Below are 20,106 nucleotides of genomic sequence, written 5' to 3'. Positions count from 1 at the left end.
GCGATGCCTGTGTCTGTGGTGAAACTCGGGGTTCTGGCTTCTTCTCCCGGCACTTAGCCTCACAGACTTCCTCAAGCAGTCACAGGAGAAAACCCAGGGAGGACACTTGGTGCCATGTCTGAAAGGCCTAAACAGACACTGGCTGCCCCGAACTCCTGCGGACGGTCAGCAGGGCTTGCTAGTAGCGGGGACTGGCACTCAGTGGGCAGACAGGCCATTAACAGCTAGCTCCCGTCTGACAGGTGTTTGATACCATGAAACGGTATAAGCATTTTTTGAAAATTACAGATCTATTCACAATAAGAACTGAGGATCTTTTCCTTTAGTGTCTGATGCAGTAGCTGATCCCTTCCCCCATTTCCTTCAGCTACTACTGTCCATACCGTGTGGGGTTTGAGGGGGTGGTGTGAAAGGGGTGCCAGGTACCAGGTGAGTCACGAGTGGAGAGCTTGTGTAGGTGAGAGAAAGCGTCTGAGCCACCGCGTCTTGGCACTCGCCTGAGCAGCAGGAAGCAAAGGGGTTGTCCCGCTCACCCACAGGGCCCGGCGAGGAGCACTGTAGGAGTGGCCCAGCTGTCATCCAGCCCAAAACATGATGAAGGGCTGGGATTCACAGGAAGTAGCTGGGATAAGGCAAGGTCTGTCTCAGGACAGACTCTCCCTGCACCCAGCAACTTGTTGGCACTCCATGAGTAATAACCATGCCACTAAGAGGGCATATTCTTTTTTGGAAAAAATATTTTTATTGATTTCAGAGGGGAAGGAAGAGGGAGAGAGAGAGAGAGAGAGAGAGAGAGAGAGAGAAACATCAGTGATGAGAATCATTGACAGTTGCTTCCTGCATGTTCCCCACCGGGGATCAAGCCCACAAACCGGGCAGTACCCTGCCCAGGAATCGACCTGTGACCTCTTGGTTCATAGGTCAATGCTCAACCACTGAGCCACACATGAGGACATATTCTTTATTATTATTATTATTATTATTATTATTATTATTATTTATTTGCCTTTCTGTGAATTTATTGTGGTAGGTTTTAAATTTTTTTAAAAAGGCCGAAACTGGTTTGGCTCAGTGGATAGGGCGTAGGCCTACGGACTGAAGGGTCCCGGGTTCGATTCCGATCAAGGGCATGTACCTTGGTTGCGGGCACATCCCCAATAGAGGGTGTGCAACAGGCAGCTGATCGATGACTCTCTCTCATTGATGTTTCTAACTCTCTATCCCTCTCTTCCTCTCTGTAAAAAATCAATAATATATATATATATATATATATATATATATATATATATATAATTTTTTAAAAAAAGGCATGCTTTGGGCTAAGAGGAAGCCACATGCATTGTAGAAATGGGGAGACATAAAAGCTCAGAGGCAGCCGCCACTGTCAGCTCGAGGGCCACCACTTGTCTATGTCACAACCGGGGCTGATACAGATTCATCCTTTTCATGGCTGTGACCCACACCACCCACATGTCAGGAAACACATGAACCACACATACACCTCCTGTCCAGGAGTGGAATCGGTCGCACCGTCTGACCATTTGGTTTTTGCTCAAGAGTCTAAGACACTGGTTTTCAAAATGGGGGCATCCCTGGTGGACCAATGTGGAGCAGCAGTACCCGAGACCATGTGCTCTGGCTTCCTCTGGGAATAAGGTGACCAGACGCCCCGCTTTTGGCGGGACTTTTTTAAAACGCCGTGGGACGCGGGACAAATTGTTAAAAATCGGGACGTGTGGTCACCTTATCTAAGAATCTATGCTCAAGGAGGTAGAGGGCCTTCTAAGTTGTTTAAGAAAACCGCCTTCCAACGGGTAGTGGATTTATAGGAAGCTCCAGACACCGGTTGGAGGGCGCTGCTTAATGATGTGTCTAAGAATTGTCTTTGATCCAAGTAAAATTAGGTCAGCTTGTGCACTGAGTGTAGAAAGCAGGATGAGGGCATAGCCTTTTAAAAATATATATATTTTATTGATTTTTTACAGAGAGGAAAGGAGGATAGAGAATTAGAAACATCGATCAGCTGCCTCCTGCACACCCCCTACCAGGGATGTGTCCGCAACCAAGGCACATGCCCTCGACTGGAATCGAACCTGGGACCCTTCAGTCCCCAGGCTGATGCTCTATCCACTGAGCCAAACCGGTCAGGGCAAGAGCATCGTCTTAATGTCTCTCTGAGAGTTCCCGCCCCAGACAGACGTGGTCCCCTGAGAGGCACAGAAGCAGCATCAGCAGAGGGCAGTGAGATGAGCCTTATTCCTCGGCTTTTCTCTGTCTGAGACGGGAAGGTGGGTTTTCCATATGATTGGAGTCTGGGTGGCAGGTCTGGAGCCCTGGAGATGGCCCCGCCCCTTCGCCTGGGGATGCCCACGTGCTCCTGTGTAACACCAAGCACCTGCAGCACTGCCTCGGCTCCTTTGTGTCCAGCTTTCTCCTTCCTTCAGCCCCCGGGGAACAAATAGCTGCTCTCCTGTGGATATCAGCTAATCATCCTAGCGTGCTCGCCACCCCTTCACCTGGGTCCGTACCAGCCTCATGTCTGTTGGATGCTACTGACTCCAGAGCTGGTCCGGACAACAAGTGTCTCCTGGACTTGTCTCAGCAAAACACGACATAGAGTTTCCCTTCCCAGGAGGAGAAGAATAAAGGAATGCCCGCAGCCCTAACTGGTCTGGCTCAGTGGATAGAGTGTCGTCCTGTGGACTGAAGGGTCCCAGGTTCGATTCCGGTCAAGGGCTTGTACCTTGGTTGCGGGCACATCCCCAGTGGGGAGTGTGCAGGAGGCAGCTGGTCGATGTTTTTCATCGATGTTTCTAACTTTCTATCCCTCTCCCTTTCTCTCTGGAAAAAATCAAATATATATATATATATATATATATATATATATATATATATATGTATATATATATAAAGGAATGCTGCAGTGTATGGTGTATTAAGGAGTGTAAGGAGTGAGTTAGCGGCTGCTAATTGTGGTCTTCCTTTGGCGTTTCTGTAACTTACATCATCGGGTATTGACTCCTTAGCTCGCTCTTCTTTCCCCTCTATCCCTTCACCTTCCCGCCTCTGCTTTGCTCTCTTTATTTCTTCCGCTGACCCCCTCTTCTCTCCTCTCCCCTCTACCCCCCACACCCCTGCCATTGCCTGGCACTCACAGAGGGCTTTACAACTTGGCTCACCTCTCTGGACTGGCAGCAGCCAAGCTCATTATTCTGGGTCCCAACCTGTTTGGCGAAGTCGCTGCCCCACTTCCCTAACCTTGCACTTAGGGCCCGGGCGCTCCCAAGCATTAGGGCCAGGGTGGGGTCCGGGCTGAGAGCCATTTGCACAAACACAGGCCCTCCTAACCACTTTGTTCTCAGGGCTAATGCTTCCCTCTCCACCCCTCTGCAGTTCATCCTCGGGGTCACATTCAAAGGTCCCCAGTGTCTTATTTTTTATAGATGGAAATGCCCTGGAAATGTCGGCTAGAGGCCAGGAGAGGATGTGCAGAGCAGAGGAACCTGTGCCCAGGCTGGCCTTTCGCTGGCTTCCTCCGGGCTGCCGCCTCCGGGGAGAGCGGAAAGGCTGTGGCCCTGGATGGGGAGCCCAGGCTCTGAGTGTGTTTTTTGGGGTGTGTGGGGGGTCCTGTCTGGAGTCTGAGGAACAGGAAGCCCCTGCCCCGCCCGGGAGGTATATTTGGGACAAGCATGGTAGCTCCCCGGGACACCCCTGCGCTCCGCCCTTAGTGGGTTAATGATGGGACCACCCACGGGGTGTCAGCGCCAGCCCTGCGGCGTGCCTCGGTTTCCCCTCTGCACCACTTCTTGGGACAGGAAGGCGCCCAAGAACAGCTGAGACAGACGGGCGGTCGCACACAGCTGAGAAGCGCGGGTGTGACTTTCGGTTCCCTGTCGGGGGTGGGGAGGGGGGTTGAGTGGGGAGCGCAGGGCGGGCGCCGCCCCAGGAGCTCCGTGTGCCCCGGGGCCCCAGCCCCAGGCCGAGCGGGAGAAGCCCGGGCGCCGGCGGACCCGCCGCCGCAGGATGGGCCGTCGCTCTGCGCCCGGCCGATCCCCGGGGCGGTCCGGGGCCAGTGGGCGGGGGCTCCGGGCAGCGGCCGCGGGGCCGGGGCGGGCCGGCCGGCGGGGCATTTAAACCCGGGAGCCGCGGTCCGGGCCGCCTGCACCCGGCGCCCTGCACCCCGCGCCCCGCGCCGCCCGCTTCGCCGCCGCCGACCTCGGGCCCCGGCAGGCAGGATGCGGTCCTCCTTGGCGCCGGGCATCTGGCTCCTCCGCACCTTCTCCAGGGACAGCTGGTGAGCAGCGGGGAGGAGGGCGGGAGGCGCCGGGCGGGCCGGCTTCCCCTCCGCGGGCGGGAGCCTGGGGCCCGGGCCGGACCGGGCGGCCTCGCTGCGCTGGAGCCCGGGCTCCTTCTGCGGCGCCGCAGGGAGGTGAACCTGAATGGCGTGCGCTGGGACGGACGGACGGACGGACACGGACACACACACACACAGCCCCGGGGTCCCTCACTTTCATAGCACTGGGCCCCAGGCGAGCCGGGGAACCCGGGATGGTGGAGTGGCTGGAAAAGTGGCGACTGGAGTCATGGAGCGTCCCTTTCCGTCCCCTTTCCCCTCGGATAACACACACACACACACACACACACAGGCCAGAACTCGCGGTCCCGGGAGCTTGCCTCCAGGGGCTCCAGGTTTATCTCTTGGACCAGAGCAGGCAGCCGCTCAGCTGGGCAGTCACCCCAACAGTGGGCAACCCCAGCCCTGAGGGAGCCACGTCCACAGCAGCTTTCCTCCTGAGCCAGGGAGCCACCAGATGGCCGTGTGTGTGTGTGTGTGTGTGTGTGTGTGTGTGTGTGTGTGTGGTGTGTGTGTGTGTGTGTGTGTGTGTGTGTGTGGTGTGTGTGTGTGTGTGTGTGTGTGGTGTTTGTGTGTGTGTGTGTGTGTGGGTGTGTGTGGTGTGGTGTGTGTGTGTGTGTGTGTGTGGTGTTTGTGTGTGTGTGTGTGTGTGTGTGTGGTGTGTGTGTGTGTGTGTGTGTGTGTGTGGTGTGTGGTGTGTGTGTGTGTGTGTGTGTGTGTGTGTGGTGCACCCTTCACCAGAGGCCACACACTGGAGCAGTTTGTTTGGTCTGCAGTGTTTTGTGTTTTTATTTTTTATTTTTTTATTTTTTAAAATATCGTTAGTTGCCATCATTTACAAATTATAAAATTTAACATAGCCAGATTCCTGGCTTCTCTTAAAAAAACAGATGAAGCAACACTTGGCCCGAACTCCCAAATTATATTACTAGGACTCAAAGATTCCCCTTTAGATGGGGCACTTGTTCTGAGCATGACCAACTAGGTCTAGTTTTAAAGCCTAAAACCCCGCATTCCTGACCCTTTGGTTCTTGGGCTGGTTGGTCATCTTAGGTGCTTTCCTATTGGCCACTGTAGGCGCTTTCCTATTAGTCACCCTAGGGGCTTTCCTATTGGTCAGCCTAGGCGCTTTCCTATTTGTCTTTCCTATTGGTGTAAGTTTCATTACTTCCAGCCTTCTTCACTGGTATACATGACTCATTGGTGCCTTTTGAGCTTGGAACTATTAAAATAGATTTTTTTTTTCCAGAAAAAGAGAAAACCTACTTCTCCTAAGGATGTAAAAACAAACAAGTGTCAAAGATGTTATTTTACTCATAACGAGGGAATCGGAAGATGTTATAATCTAGGAAACATAAATTGTAGGGAGGGGTTAATGGGAGTTACCCATTAATGGGGACAGATCTTCAGTTTGGGAAGATGCACAGGTCCTGGGAATGGATGGTGGTGATGGTTGCACCACAATATGAAGGGGGTTAATCCCACTGAACTGTACCCTTAACAAGGATTAAAGTGGGCCCTGGCCAGTGTGGCTCACTGGTTGGAACATCCGTGTCAGCCCACACACTAGAGGGTAGAGGGTCGATTCCAGGCCAAGGGGTTGATTCCAGGTCAAGGGCACCAACCTGTGTTGCAGATTCCATCTCTGGCCCTGGTTGGAGCATGTGCAGCAGGCAACCTATCTATATGTCTCTCTCACATCAATGTTTCTCTCTCCCTCCCTTCCACTCTAAAAAAAAAAAGTCTTTGGAAAAAAATATCCTCAGATGAGGATTAATAACAACAAAAAAGGTTAGAACAGTTAAATTTTACGTTATATATTTTTTACCACAATTTTAAAAAGAGAGACTCCAAAAAACATGCTCATTTATAAATCAGGAATATTGAGGCAAAACTGGTATTTCCACAGGTTGGGAGGGAAGACTGTTGAAACTACCAGTTCACAGACATATTTCGTGTGACTCAGTTTCCCACCTGCTTGAAGCACTGTAAACAGCCTGTGTGGCCAATGAGAGGCGCAATCAGTTAAGCCGGAGGGAGTCCTCTGCAGCTTTCCAGTGAATCACAGAGGTTTCTTATAGCTTCCCCTGCACTGATAACACACAGTCACAAAGAAAGACCAGGCTTGCTCATAAAATAAGGTTTGTCTCCTTGGATTTGATCTGATGATGTAAGTGTAGCAAGTGGGCTATTTTGAAATATCGGCCTTGGGAAGTTTGCTTTGCTGGATTTTTTTTTTTTAATAAGGAATCTTAGATTGGACTTGGAAACGCTTGTTATTGGTGACAGTTCTGAAATTAGGAAGCCAAGAAACGCCACTCGGTTCTACCCGCTGTACCTGTACCTGTGGGCAAAGTCCTCCTTTCCCAGGTCCCCAAAACTCCCTCAGGCTCCTGGGCTGGCCAGGGAGTGATCTCCCTCATTTGCATATAAGGGAAAACATAAGCCAATTTTCTTGGGAGGGTTTTATTAGTCTTGGCTCTGTACCATCAACCTTGGTTCCTTAAAAAGGGCTGAGCATGTCTAATTAATTGAGCATCATTGTTAATTATGACATACCAGGGAAGGCCTTGGTTGCATCACCAATTTTTCTAACCATGCCCTGCTTTAAAAAAAAAAAAAATAGGACAGATGCTTATTAAACTTTTGAAAATAACCATCTTGCTATGAAAAGTGAGAAGACTCAACAATTGTTTTTGCATTCTGGGGAAGCAGGTAGGGAGGATAAGATATTCACAAATGTTTCACTTCGGTTTACTAAAACAGAGGCTACTAAATTGTTATGGGCTACATACAGCTTAAGAAGGAGAGCCCTAGCCAGTCTGGCTCAGTGGATAGAGTGTCAGATGTGGACTGAAGGATCGAGGGTTCGATTCTGATCAAGGGCATGTACCTTGGTTGCGGGCACATCCCCAGTGGGGGGTGTGCAGGAGGCAGCTGATCGATGTTTCTGGCTATCTGTCCCTCTCCCTTCCTCTCTGTGAAAAATCAATAAAATATATTAAAAAAAAAAAAAAAAGAGAGAGAGAAAGGGCTGCCTTATAGATCCAGAAAGCAGAACCCCAGAACAACATCGACCACATTCCAATCACAAACCGCGAGCATCCCTTGCCAGTTGACTCACTCCTGTGTGGTTGCTCCTTGTTCGCTGAGTTGGGTTCTCGATCTCACAGACCTGTCTGCTTCTTGGCTAAAGCGCTTTGAAAATTCCTGACTTAGTCCATCGGTATGCCCTGTGTCTATCTGGTGTCTAAGCGTGCCCTCAGAAGCATGTGTCCAAAAGCAGGTGACCCGTACAGCACTTTTCCGAGCCGGTTCTTGGTTGTTAAAGATAAGACCTTTGACCTATACTGCAGAGCCTGTAGGAAGCATCCGAGTAAAACAAAACAAAACAGAAGCCCTTTGCAAATGACAGAGATCTAAAAAAGAGCAGATGAACGTACTACGGATAATATTCAAACGTGAATGATCTGAGGAGCTAACCAGGACTGCTTCATTGTTGTTCCCGAAGTGTGCAAAACAAAATAAAGCTACTCCTCTCCCCCAATCTAGACAGGAACATCTGATTTATAAAAAATAGATGGACACAATTTTTATAGAGGAAAACATCTTGAGACATAATTTGCATAATGTACCAAGGATATTCCAAGAATATCAGCTAAAGAGACTTAGTTCGTGAGCCTGGGGTGAATCCTAAACATCTGGATTTAATAAAACTCCATGGGAAAGTCTGATGTACCTGCCTGGTGAAAACCACGGACCTGGGAGATGTTAGATTCAAAGAAGTGAGGCTGCAGCCCAGAGAACATTTTAAAACCCAACCCAAACCATGGCTGATAGCACTATATACCGTTACTATCAGGTAACGTATCAGCAGGATGCTGATCCCTCGAAACAAACTGTGGACCAGAGAGGACACTAAGAAATCTGTAGGAACCTCTCACACAGCATGCAATTTCTGAAATATTTATATAAACAACGTTTTCCTTTTAAAATGTAACTTAGAGAAGGCTGGGCATCTCTCTGGTTTCAGTTATTTCCGTGCGATGGCTCAACAATAACATATGAAGTACACCTGATGCGCTCTAGCCCCTCTCCTTTTAAAAGGAGACAGAACTGACCTTTGTGGTCTCTCCAGAAGTCCCCCTGGGGCCGTGGTCGGCAAACTGCGGCTCACAAGCCACCAGCGGCTCTTTGGCCCCTTGAGCGTGGCTCTTCCACAAAATACCACGGCCTGGGCGAGTCTGTTTGGAAGAAGTGGAGTTTTGAAGAAGTGGCGTTAGAAGAAGTTTAAGTTTAAAAAATCTGGCTCTGTTGACTGATGAGTTAGCTGACCACTGCCATAGGGCATCTCAAAAATAGTTTTAGGTACAAAAGCCATCCTGAATGCTTTATTTGATTTGTGTTTGTTTAGTATTTGGTTGGGGGAAGACAAAAGTGATTAGGAGGCTGGGACGCTTATCAAGAGAGCTAAGAAACAGCCCTTGTCCCATCCATTTGAAAGTGATAATATTATGTTTAAAAATAAACATAGCTGGTAACATTGTAAAGAAATAGCTCTTTCCTAAGAGAGGTTTCTTTGCTTTAAAAAGTATGGGAAATTCTTCTGGTAAGACCCAGAATTTATGCTATCTAGGTAGATTACATAGGAGGTAAAAAAAAAAATAATAATAATAACATTTTACAACTCATTAAGAACAGACCGATATTCAAGAAAATGTGATTTTAACTGAGAGAAAAACCAAATTCTACCTTTGCATTGACATAACTTCTGATACTAAAGGAACCACATCCTCTTTTTCTTAAATAATATGAGTAACATAAACACTGAGCCGGCTTTGACATAATTCCTGAAACACTTAATTGCTTCCTTTTACCGTATTATCTGCAGCTGCTATAACCCAAGGCAAACCTAATCCCCTGTCCACACAGCATTCAGATTCTGTCCTTCCTTGTCCTCTTTCTTATTCTGGAACCGCAGTCACTTTACTCTAGGGTAAAACTTTTATTCTTGTTCTTCTTAATAAACACAAACACACCTCTTGTATGCAACTTGGCCCCTCTCTGCCACTGTTGCTCCTTATAGAGTCTCATTCATAGGTATTGATTGTACCCTGTAACCAGAGGAACATATTTCAGTGAAAATGGTGGGGGTGGGGGTGGATGTGGGGGGAGAGAGGTTGATTACAAGCAGCCTGTCCCCCACACCAGCATTTTATTTTATTTTATTATTTAAAAAAATATATATATTTTATTGATTTTTTTTACATCGAGGAAGGGAGAGGGTTAGAGAGCTAGAAACATCGATGAGAGAGGAATATCAACCAGCTGTCTCCTGCACACCACCTACTGGGGATGTGCCCGCAACCAGTGTACATGCCCTTGACCGGATCGAACCTGGGACCTCTCAGTCCGCAGGCTGACGCTCTATCCACTGAGCCAAACCGGTTTCGGCCGCACCAGCATTTTAGAAGAGCTGGCAAACACACAGGACACAGCTTCTCCAGCCACACACCTAGCTCACCTACTTCTTCATGTGCAAGTCCAACCACTGCTCACCAGCATCTCCCAGATTTAAGGCGAATCCGGCCCGGAATCCTATCCCCACTGTGTGCCCTGTGCAGCTAGCTTTCCTCAGCCTCAGTTTCCCCATCGGTAAAAGGTGGGTTCTAGAGGACAAACGTGGTATGTGTCCATTCTTGAGCCCCTGTGCCTGATGGTGGGGGCGCGATACATACCCTTTAACTTCTTCCCTCGTGAATGTAGGTCCGGACGCCTCTCGAACACTCCGTGTTAACATACATGGAGTGGCCGGATGATGATGATCTCTGAACGCATAATAATCTGGCCACTTGGTGTATATCCTATATAATAAAGGCTAATAGGCAAATTGTCCCCTCGGCCAGGAATTCGACCAGCAGGCAGGCCAGCCAACTGCCCATGTCTCCTCCCTCTAGCCAGTCTGGCTGGACTTCCACCTGTGCACGAATTCATGCACTGGGTCTCTAGTGCACATGTGTCAAACACAAGGCCCGCGGGCCAAATCCGTCCCGCCAGGCCTTGCAATGTGGCCCGCACCGCGCTGTCATCACTGCACTCCGCTGCGTTTCCATCACAATGACAGTTTATGACTGTTCAGTAAACCATTTGGCCCGCGATTTAGGCTGGATTTTAGATTTTGGCCCCTTCTCTGATTGAGTTCGACACCCCTAATCTAGCCACTCAGTGTAGCTCCCACTGTGGGCACATGATGATGATGAGATTAGAGGTCTGCAGAGATGGAGAAGACATGGTCCTCCCTTCTCAGAACAAAGGCTCCGCAGGAGAGAGGGCGTGCACTCCTGTCACCAAACGTACTGCTTCTGCGTGTCCCCCAGGACGGTGTTCTAGGTGAATGGAGAAAGCAGGCGTAGCGGGACACAGCGAGGGTGGATTGGGCCTGGGCTTTGGGTTCCTCGCCTGTAAAGTGAGAATTCTGGGACTCCCTCCCGGGGAAGGAGGTCGGTGCCTGAGGTTCCCAGGCCAGCGACAGGCTCCCGTTGGGCACCGATGGGCACTGATTATGGACTATCCCCCTCCTCTTGCTTTTCCTACTAGCGTCAGGCCTCGCTGAGGAGTAGCTCACGGCAAAGTTCCCCCACCCGACATGGGTGTGCTGAGGCGCAGAGACGCTGTGCTGCTTGGCCAATGTCGTCGCACAGCCATAGATGGCTGAACCGGCCTTCAATGCAGGTGAACCTGCCGCCCAAGCTGTCCTCCTGCTGAGAGTATGGAAGGGGGAGAGATCATTTCATCTCTCTAAGGCTCCAGGCTTTGGCCTATAAAATGGGGGGGAAAAAAGCCAAAACCGGTTTGGCCTAGAGGGTAGAGCGTCCGTCTGCGTACTGAAAGGTCCCGGGTTCGATTCCGGTCAAGGGCATGTATGTTGGTTGAGGGCACATTCCTGGTAGGGGATGTGCAGGAGGCAGTTGGTCGATGTTTCTCTCTCATCAATGTTTCTAACTCTCTATCCTTCTCCCTTCCTCTCTGTTTAAAATACAATAAAATATATTTTTTTAAAATAAAAAAATAAATGGGGGGAAAAAAGCGGACCTATATCCAAAGGGTTTTGGTAAATTAAATAAGTCATTCACAGCGCTTCGCCCCGTGCCTGGCTTACATTACAGTCAGCATTGGCGGGTGCTGGTGTGTTTCCCCAGAGGGACGGACTCTCCCTCATTAGAGGAAAAGGTGGCGTGTGACCTGGTGGAGCTGGAGGGACCTTGAGCCCAGGGCCTGGAGCAAGGACCTGGCAGCAAAGGTGTGGCCTGTGCAGTGAAGGCCAGAAGGTGGAGCTGCAGCTGCAGGTGCCCAGCGGACTGAGGAGCATCTCACTCCCTGAAATCAGGCCCAGAGGCAGGCGGCACGGGCTCCTGCCCCTCCTCCTGGCCGGTTCACGGCCATTCGGAGTCCTCCCTGGTCAGGGCCCTGCCTTCCTTGGCAGCGTCTGCACAGACATGTCTGCAAGCTGGCAACACATGGGCATCTTGCCGGAGAGATGCCCGGGGCTGTCCTTGTGGGGCCGGGCCCATTTCCTGGGGGCCCTTCGAGGGGAACAGCTCAGGACAAGGAGAGGAGAAGCCTATGGGAGGAAGGACCAGCAGGAGGAGCGGGACTGGGGTAGGGGAGGCAGGGGAGCAGGAGCTGTGACTCCCTCCTGGCCATGTCCCCACACCTGAGTCTTCCCACGTGGGCTGGAGCGGCCGAGGCTGGCGGGTGGCAGCTGCTGGGATGATGGTTCTGCCCTTACTCGGCCAAGGGCTCACGCTGCCCATCCAATGGCTTTTGTCTGATCCTACAACAGTCTCGTGTGGTGGGAGCTTATTATTTAACCTTATTTATAAGAAGACCAGACCGAGGCATAGAGAGGTTAAGCAAGTCGCCCAAGGACACTGGAAGCAGCTGACCCAGAATGTAAGACTCCTCCTCTTTGGGTCTAAGTTCTTCCCCTGTTTTGCGATGACTCAGATCAGGGGCCCCGGTGCTGCCAAGATGGCTTTCTTTTGTCTTGTTTTCCTGGTAACGAAGAGCGGTACTGGGTGAGGGCGGCAGAAAGGGCTCCTTCAATGAGCTGTGACGGTGAAAGGCGAGGCCCTGGAGCAGGACCAGGAGAGCTGAGCTCCGGTCCCTGTCCCTCTCCTCCGCCCCTCAGGGTCAGGCTGACCCGGGGCGCGTGACCCAGCGCTCCCCGCCCCCACACCGCGACTGCTGCTTCCCCAGCGGCCTCTGCTTCCTCTTCCTCCCTGCAGTTTCCTCTTTCCCGCCTTCAGAGCAGGATGGGGGGCACCTTCTCAGGCCCCCCACCCCCATCTGGACTGGTCTAGACGGCAGCGAGGCTTTGGATGGTCTAAGTCCGCGATCGGGGAAACTTCGGATCGAGAGTCGCATGCGGCTCTTTGGCCCCTTGAGTGTGGCTCTTCCACAACATGCCACGGCCTGGGCGGGTCTACGTTGAAGAAGTGGCGCTGGAAGAAGTTTAAGTTTAAAAAAAAATTGGCTCTCCAAAGAAATTTCGATCGTTGCCCTGTTGAGATTGGGCTCTGTGGACTCATGGGTTTGCTGACCACTGGTCTACGTGGTTGGCCGAGGCCTTGTTCCTTCCAGTCACGCTGAGCCAGTGGGCACCGAGGTCGGAGGGGGCTGTCTGAGTCACACGGGAACTGGGGACACACAAGAGGTGGAGGCCCTGAAGCCCCTGACCCTCTCCCCCACCCTCCCTGCTTCCGCTTATCCCCTCATTGGAGTTTGTGGTGGCGTGGGAGTGGGTAGAGTGACTGCTCTGGTTTTGGCCTCTGGCTCATGCCTCATCCCCTGGACCCTTCATGCTCTGGAGGAGTGGACCAGGGTGAGGCCTGGGGCTAGGCCCCCATGGAATCCCGAGAGCAAGGCCGTCACCTTAACCCCCTGAGCAGGACAGAGCTCTGCTGTCCTTGCTCTGCCGCCCTCAGCACGGCTCCCTCTGTGCTGCTCCTGAGCCTCTCCTCAGAAGGACCGACGTAACACCTGCTGACAGTCTCTTCCCGGCCCTCCCAGCCCTCCCACTCCTCCCGGCATGGTCCAGCTGCCTGAACAAAACCTCAAGCTGGAGCTTAAGGCTGTGTCTTTTCACCCTGCCTGAGCGCACAGGGTTCCCCCACTTAGTTCCCTTCTCCAAGCCAGACAGTCATGTTTTTCTGTTCCTGAAAAAGATCATCATGTTTCCTAGTCATTCTTCTACAGAGTCCCAGCTCCTCGTGGCTACTAGCTGATGTCTGCTTCCTGTGGGAAGGTGTGTGTGTGTGTGTGGGGGGGGGTGGGTAATGAAGGGGGGAAGCAAGCCTTGAGAGACCTTGGCCTCTCTGAGCAAGCGCCCCGACTCACTGGCTGGCTCTCTGCTCCAGGAGGGCTCCGTGTCCTCAGTGCCCAGAGGCCCTCCCACACCTGGCCTGTCCCCGGTCCCTCTGGTGCACGGAAGGCCTGGCTCAGGCCCCTGCCCTGTGGTGTCTGCCCCACGCCGGCCTTTCCCCACCTGAGGTCTCCGGAGCAGGATTGGGCAGGGGGTGGAGTGGCGGTGCTGTCACCACTGGCCTGGTTCTCACAGTGCCCAGCACTCTGTCCTTCCCAGTCCCGCCGAGTCCTAGACCAGGCACGTCCACGGACAGGCCACCAGATCTGTCTTCCCAGGGCAAGGGCCGCGGGCTACCTGCAGCCACAGCCAGGAGCCACGTTAGGAGCCCTAGATACCTCGTGGCTGCCCCTCTTCGGGCAGGGAGTGGCGGGATTGATTGAGGAGGGAGTGTAAGTCCCCACCGGCTCTCCATGGGGGCGGGACTGTCAGCCATGCAGGTGCAGAGCCAGGAAGGGGGGTACAGGGAGTGGGGGGTGACCGACTGGGTGGCCACTCGGAACAGGAGCCTCTTCCCGCCACCTCCTAAGGCCTAGGTCCCTCTGCTATGCTGTCCCTTGTTTCCTGTTCTGCTGCTAGGCCCTTTGGGTGGTAATAGATCCTTTATTGTCTGTGGTTTTGTTTTGTTTTTTTCTTCTTCTCTGTTGCTGCTTTGTGACAAGTTTGGTTCCTATCTTAGAAGCGTTCCCGGTGCAAGGACATACCACGGTTGATAAAGCCATTATCACGCTCCCCCCGAGAGGACCCGTTGGGCCGTCAGCTAATCCTTGAGATAGCGGTCTGTCCGCCTCTCTCGTGGTCGTGGTTGCCCGGTACCCAGTGCCCGTATGGCAGGTGGGACTCTAAAAAGTGCCACTTAAAAAAAAAAAAAAAATATATATATATATATATATATATATATATATAATTGATTTTTTTACAGAGAGGAAGAGAGAGGGATAGAGAGCTAGAAACATCGATGAGAGAGAATCATCAATCAGCTGCCTCCTGCACCACCCCTCACTGGGGATGTGCCCACAACCAAGGTACATGCCCCTGACCGGAATGGAACCTGGGACCCTTCAGTCCACAGGCTCTATCCACTGAGCCAAACAAGTTTTGGCAAAAGTGCCGCTTCTTCATCACTTCTTTGCCTTTTGGCGAAGATCAAGTGTAAGACGGGGTGCTTTGTGCTGACAAAGCCGGCCCCGGTCTGGGGACCTCACCACTCATGTGCGTTGGTCCTTGGCCCTTGTGCCAGGCCGGCCTCACCTTCGTGCCAGGCTGCCATCCTCTGCCCTCGCAGCCATTCGAGGGCGGTGAGGTGAAGCCCAGCTGTGAGGCCCCCTGCTCCTTGGGGCCTCGCGATTCTGCAGGCAGGGCTTGTGGGAAGTGAAACCTGCGTTGCCCACGCCGCTGGAGCACATCAGCTGTCTTTCCTGCGAGTTTCTGTGCATTTGGCAGCCCTGCCCTCAGCCCAGCCCAGCCCTTCCCTGGATGGAGGTCCCTGGTCCCCTTTGAACTGGGCCTTTTCCTCAGAAGAGCAGCCAGCGTGGAGTGGGAAGAGGGCTGGGCAAAGAGGAGGCTTGGCTCCAGGCCCTGCCCAGCCAGCTGGGGGCAGACCTCATCCCTCTGGCACGCCAGCCGAGCCCGGGCAGGAAGTCCCAGAGGGCGCTCTGCCAGTTGGATGGCAGCGTGCACCTCTGCTGAGCCTCTGTGTCTGCTCTGAACCATGGCCGGCTCCCCGGAGGCACTGGCACCTGCTGGGTTCAGCTGGCTCAGGTGTGAATACTGGGGGAGTGGGGTGGGGCGGAAGGGGAGTCCAGGCCTCCGAATCCCCATCTCCCAGGGAGTCCAGGGCTGGAATGCCCACCACCCTCGCTGCCTGTAACAGAGCAGCATGGGGTGTTTCAGTCCCTCCAGCCCTTCTTCCTCATCTGAAAGTTTAAACTACCAGCAGCTGCCCGGCTGGTGTGGCTCAGTGGTTGAGCATCGACCTATGAACCAGGAGGTCGCAATTCAATTCCCAGTTAGGGCACATGCCTGGGTTTCGGGCTTGATCTCCAGGAGGCATCCAACCAATGATTTTCTCTCATCATGGATGTTTCTAGCTCTTTCTCTCTCTCTCCCCCCTCTCCCTTTCTCTCTGAAATCAATAAAAAAAATATATTAAAACATAAAAATAAAACACCAGCAGCTGTCCCACTGAGGGCCGGGAACTCATACGACCCTCCGTCGTTGGCACCACTTCACCAACACAGTGGTCGGCAAACTGCGGCTCGTGAGCCACAGGCGGCTCTTTGCCCCCTTGCGTGTGGCTCTTCCACAAAATACCACGGCCTGGGCGAGTCTATGTTGAAGAAATGGCGTTAGAGGAAGTTTTAAGTTTAAAAAAATGTGGCTCCCCAAAGAAATGTCGATCCTTGGACTGTTGCTATTTGGCTCTGCGGACTCATGAGTTTGCCGACCGCTGCACTACCCTGTCACGGACCCTACGAGAAAGGTGCTGGTCTCTGCTTTTCACAGGAGCAGATGGGGGTGAGGAGGGAAGCCAGGTTTTGCCTGACTCCCACATTCTTGCTCTTTTTTTTTCTTTTTCTTTTAAAAAAAATATATTTTATTGATATTTTACAGAGAGGAAGGGAGAGAGATAGAGAGCTAGAAACGTCGATGTGAGAGAAACATCGACCAGCTGCCTCTTGCACACCCCCTACCGGGGATGTGCCCGCAACCAAGGTACATGCCCTTGACGGGAATCGAACCTGGGACCTTTCAGTCCGCAGACCTACGCTCTACCACTGAGCCAAACTGGTTTCGGCATTGCTCTTTTTTTTTCTACTGAAATGCCAACTCCCCGAGATGTAGCTCCCAGGGTTCCCCAGGGGGACACCCTGTGCTGGGGAGGGGCTGGCAGAGTGGGAGAGGAAGCGAGGAAGCCTGCCACGAGCTCCCCCAAATAGTTCCCGGAGCAGAGCCCCGGGTGGCTGTCCAGGCCTCTCTGACCTAGAAAATGCCAGCCGCTTCCGTGCCTTCCCATCACTGTCACCACTCGGCCCCGCATGACCTGTCCCCTGCCTCCTGCCAGCCTGGCTCAGTCCCGCCTTCCACATGCCCTGGAGTTCCCCAAACAGGGAGTGCAATTTCATGCTCTCAGCTTTTTTTTAAAAAAATATATATTTTATTGATTTTTTTTACAGGGAGGAAGAGAGAGGGATAGAGAGTTAGAAACATCAACGAGAGAGAATCATTGACCAGCTGCCTCCTGCACACACCCCACTGGGGTTGTGCCCGCAACCAAGGCACATGCCCTTGACCGGAATCGAACCTGGGACCCTTCAGTCCGCAGGCCGACGCTCTATCCACTGAGCCAAACCGGTTTTGGCGTGCTCCCAGCTTTTGCACATGCACTTCCCTGTCCCTGGACGTGCTGCCTGCCCAGCTCTGGTCCACCTGGCCTCCCCCTGCTTGTTTTTGAAGATTCTGCTACAGCCTCGCCTCCCACCCCAGCCGGCCTCGGTGCCTCCTGGCTGTGCACGGCCGCATGCCTGGGAAGCCCTGAGGCCCCAATGCTGTACGTGCCCCCCTGACCTGCGAGCACCCGAGGGCAGAGATCCCTGCTACCGTTTCTCCGGCATGCTGCTGGACCCCTGCCCAGGGCCTGGCACGTGGCAGGCACACGTGTGGGTGGGAGAATCAGATGTCAGAGTTGGCATCGCTGCGCCCTGTGGTGGCACTGCCCCTCCCCCGCGGTCTGGAGAGGAGTCCGGGTGAAAAGGGCCTGGAGCAGCGAGGGGAGGACGGCGGGGACGCCGGCAGGAGGGAGCCCAGGGAGACCGTCTGGGTCCCTGCAGGGTGGGCAGGTCCTGAGGGGGGTGGGGGGGGACAGGGCAGCTGGCCACCAAGCTGGACTTGCGAGCCCCTCGCCGGCTCTGAGCAGCTCCTCCGAGGGCTCACGTGGCTGCTGAGCGGCAGCCTGGCCTCCCAGGTGGTGCCGGGCTCCATCACTGGCAAGGGCCTCCCTGCTGGGCCCACCAGGGGAGAGCCGTCCGAGCCAGCGCCTCGGGAGCTTTCAGGTCCAGAGGAGATGTGATTTGTCACCGTGGCCAGTGGCCGCATCCGTGTGGCAGCCAAGATAGGCTCTGCTGAGGCCCAGAGTCTCCCCCCCCCTTTTTAAAAAAAAAAAATATATTTTATTGATTTTTTACAGAGAGGAAGGGAGAGAGCGAAAGAGCTAGAAACATCGATGAGAGAGAAACATCGACCAGCTGCCTCTTGCACACCCCCTACCGGGGATGTGCCCGCAACCAACGTACATGCCCTTGACCGGAATCGAACCTGGGACCTTTCAGTCAGCAGACCGATGCTCTACCATTGAGCCAAACCGGCTTCGGCTTTCCCCCCCCGCCCCCCTTTTTTTTTTATTAAGGTATTATCTGTGTACATATCTTACCATTGCCCCTCTCCCCCACTCCCATACATGCCCTCCCTCCCCAGAGTTTTGTGTCCATTGGTTATGCTCATATGCATGCATACAAGTCCTTCGGTTGATCTCCCCCAGATCTCCCTCCCCTCCCCACTGTAATTTGACAGTCTGCTTGTTGCTTTACTGTCTCTGTGTGTATCTTTTGGTTCGTCAGTTTATAATGTTCCTTATTATCCATAAATGAGTGAGATCCTGTGTTGTTTTTCTCTCATTGACTGGCTTATTTCACTCAGCATGATGCTCTCCAGTTCCATCCAGGTCGCTGCAAATGATGAGAATTCCTTCTTTTTTTGTGGCCGCATAGTATTCCATTGTGTAGATGTACCATAGTTTTTTGATCCAATCTTCTGCTGACGGGCACCTAGGCTGTTTCCAAATCCTAGCTACTGTAGATTGTGCTGCTATGAACATAGGGGAGCATATGTCCTTTCTGATTGGTGTTTCTAGTTTCTTAGGATATATTCCTAGGGAGGCCCAGAGTCTTAATGGTGGCACCACAGGGACCAGGGACCAGGGACCAGGGTGAGAGCAGTTTTGGGTTCACCTCTCTTGGAGGCACCTGTGGTTGGTGCTTATCCCCGTGTGCAGTTGAGGAGAAAACCAGGGGCTTATATCTGATACCCAGTCAGAGGCCTCACCCAAAGCTTTCAGCTTCTTTCTGACCAGGCAGTCTCCCAGGCAGGGCGGTGCTCCCAGGGCTTACCTGTAGGGCCGCAGCTTTCTTCCATCCATCGCTCTCTGAAGGCCAGCTGGGCAACCCCTCCAAATTCCCCTCGGATTTTGCAAGCCCCTGACTAGGAGTCATGAGCCATATGCCAACGGTGGAAAACACTTCTTCTTTTTTTAAAAAATATATTTTATGGATTTTTTTTTTTTTTAGAGAGGAAGGGAGAAGGATAGAGAGTTAGAAACATTGATGAGAGAGATACATTGATCAGCTGCCTCCTGCACACCTCCTACTGGGGTACATGCCCCTGACCGGAATGGAACCTGGGACCCTTCAGTCGTGACTCATTTAGAAGTGAGGAGTCCAGGTGAAAAGCGCCTGAAACAGTGAGGGAAGCAGCCACGTGATCCCTCGGAGGAGCTGCTCAGAGCCAGTGAGGGGCTTGCAAGCCGGTGAGGGGCTCTGGAGGTGGATTCCTAGAAGGGCTGCTTGAGTCCCAGTGTCCAGCCCCTTAGGCTCACGGAGCTGAGGGATGCAAAGGGCTTCAGGTCCCTCCCAGCCTTCTTTCCCTCCCGCCCCCTCCATGAGATCTTTAATGGACCAGAGCTCTGGGTCTCTCTGAGTGCCTGGCCCTTTCTCCGGGGCAGGAAACCCTCTGCAGCCCGTTTTCCATGCATCTCCTGACACCGGTTGCTGACTCAGCTCAGCTGATCTCTGCTGGGGAAGCAGACGGTGACTCAGGGCCCCGAGGCCCTTCCCGGGCCCCGCACCCCGGGCGTGCATGGGAACTTGATTGGGGTTTGGCTGAACCGTTGTTTCCACCTCAGACCCAGCGCACGGGGTGAGAAGTGGAGGGTGAGGGGGCACATGGGATGTGTGAGGCACAGATGGAGAGAATGAGCCTGCTGTCTGGCGGGAGGCGAGACTGGGACCAGGAAGAGCACGTGGTTCTGTCAGCAGCTTTCCCCCTGGGGCCACGTTTCCATGTGCGGTCTGGGCTGTGTGGGGATGGGCCGCAGGGGGCTAGTTTCGCTGTGTTCTGAGCTCACAGGGAGTATTTTTTTTTAATATACATTTTATTGATTTTTCACAGAGAGGAAGAGAGAGGGATAGAAAGTTAGAAACATCGATGAGATAGAATCATCCATCAGCTGCCTCCTGCACACCCCCTACTGGGGATATGCCCAAAATCAAGGTAC

At 52.9% G+C, this 20,106-nt stretch overlaps 1 protein-coding gene across 4 annotated transcripts in view; it reads left to right on the top strand.

Moving 5' to 3' along the window:
• The first annotated feature begins 4,091 nt into the window (after window positions 1-4,091).
• SLC37A2 (solute carrier family 37 member 2) overlaps window positions 4,092-20,106 on the top strand; it is a 31,633-nt gene continuing 15,618 nt past the window's right edge. For 3 of the 4 annotated variants that reach the window (XM_045585469.1, XM_045585467.1, XM_045585468.1), the window contains exon 1: window positions 19,564-19,748. In XM_045585469.1, the coding sequence (XP_045441425.1) occupies window positions 19,579-19,748 (170 nt within the window). In that variant the 5' untranslated portion in view covers window positions 19,564-19,578. Of the gene's footprint in view, window positions 4,295-19,563; window positions 19,749-20,106 lie in introns of those variants that run through there. The other variant, XM_045585470.1, reaches the window with a different exon arrangement.

Source organism: Pipistrellus kuhlii, unplaced genomic scaffold (assembly GCF_014108245.1).
Source record: "Pipistrellus kuhlii isolate mPipKuh1 unplaced genomic scaffold, mPipKuh1.p scaffold_m20_p_20, whole genome shotgun sequence".
NCBI lineage: Eukaryota > Metazoa > Chordata > Mammalia > Chiroptera > Vespertilionidae > Pipistrellus > Pipistrellus kuhlii.
The sequence above is the reverse complement of the archived record's forward strand: the minus strand, read 5'-3'. Positions and strand labels throughout refer to the sequence as shown.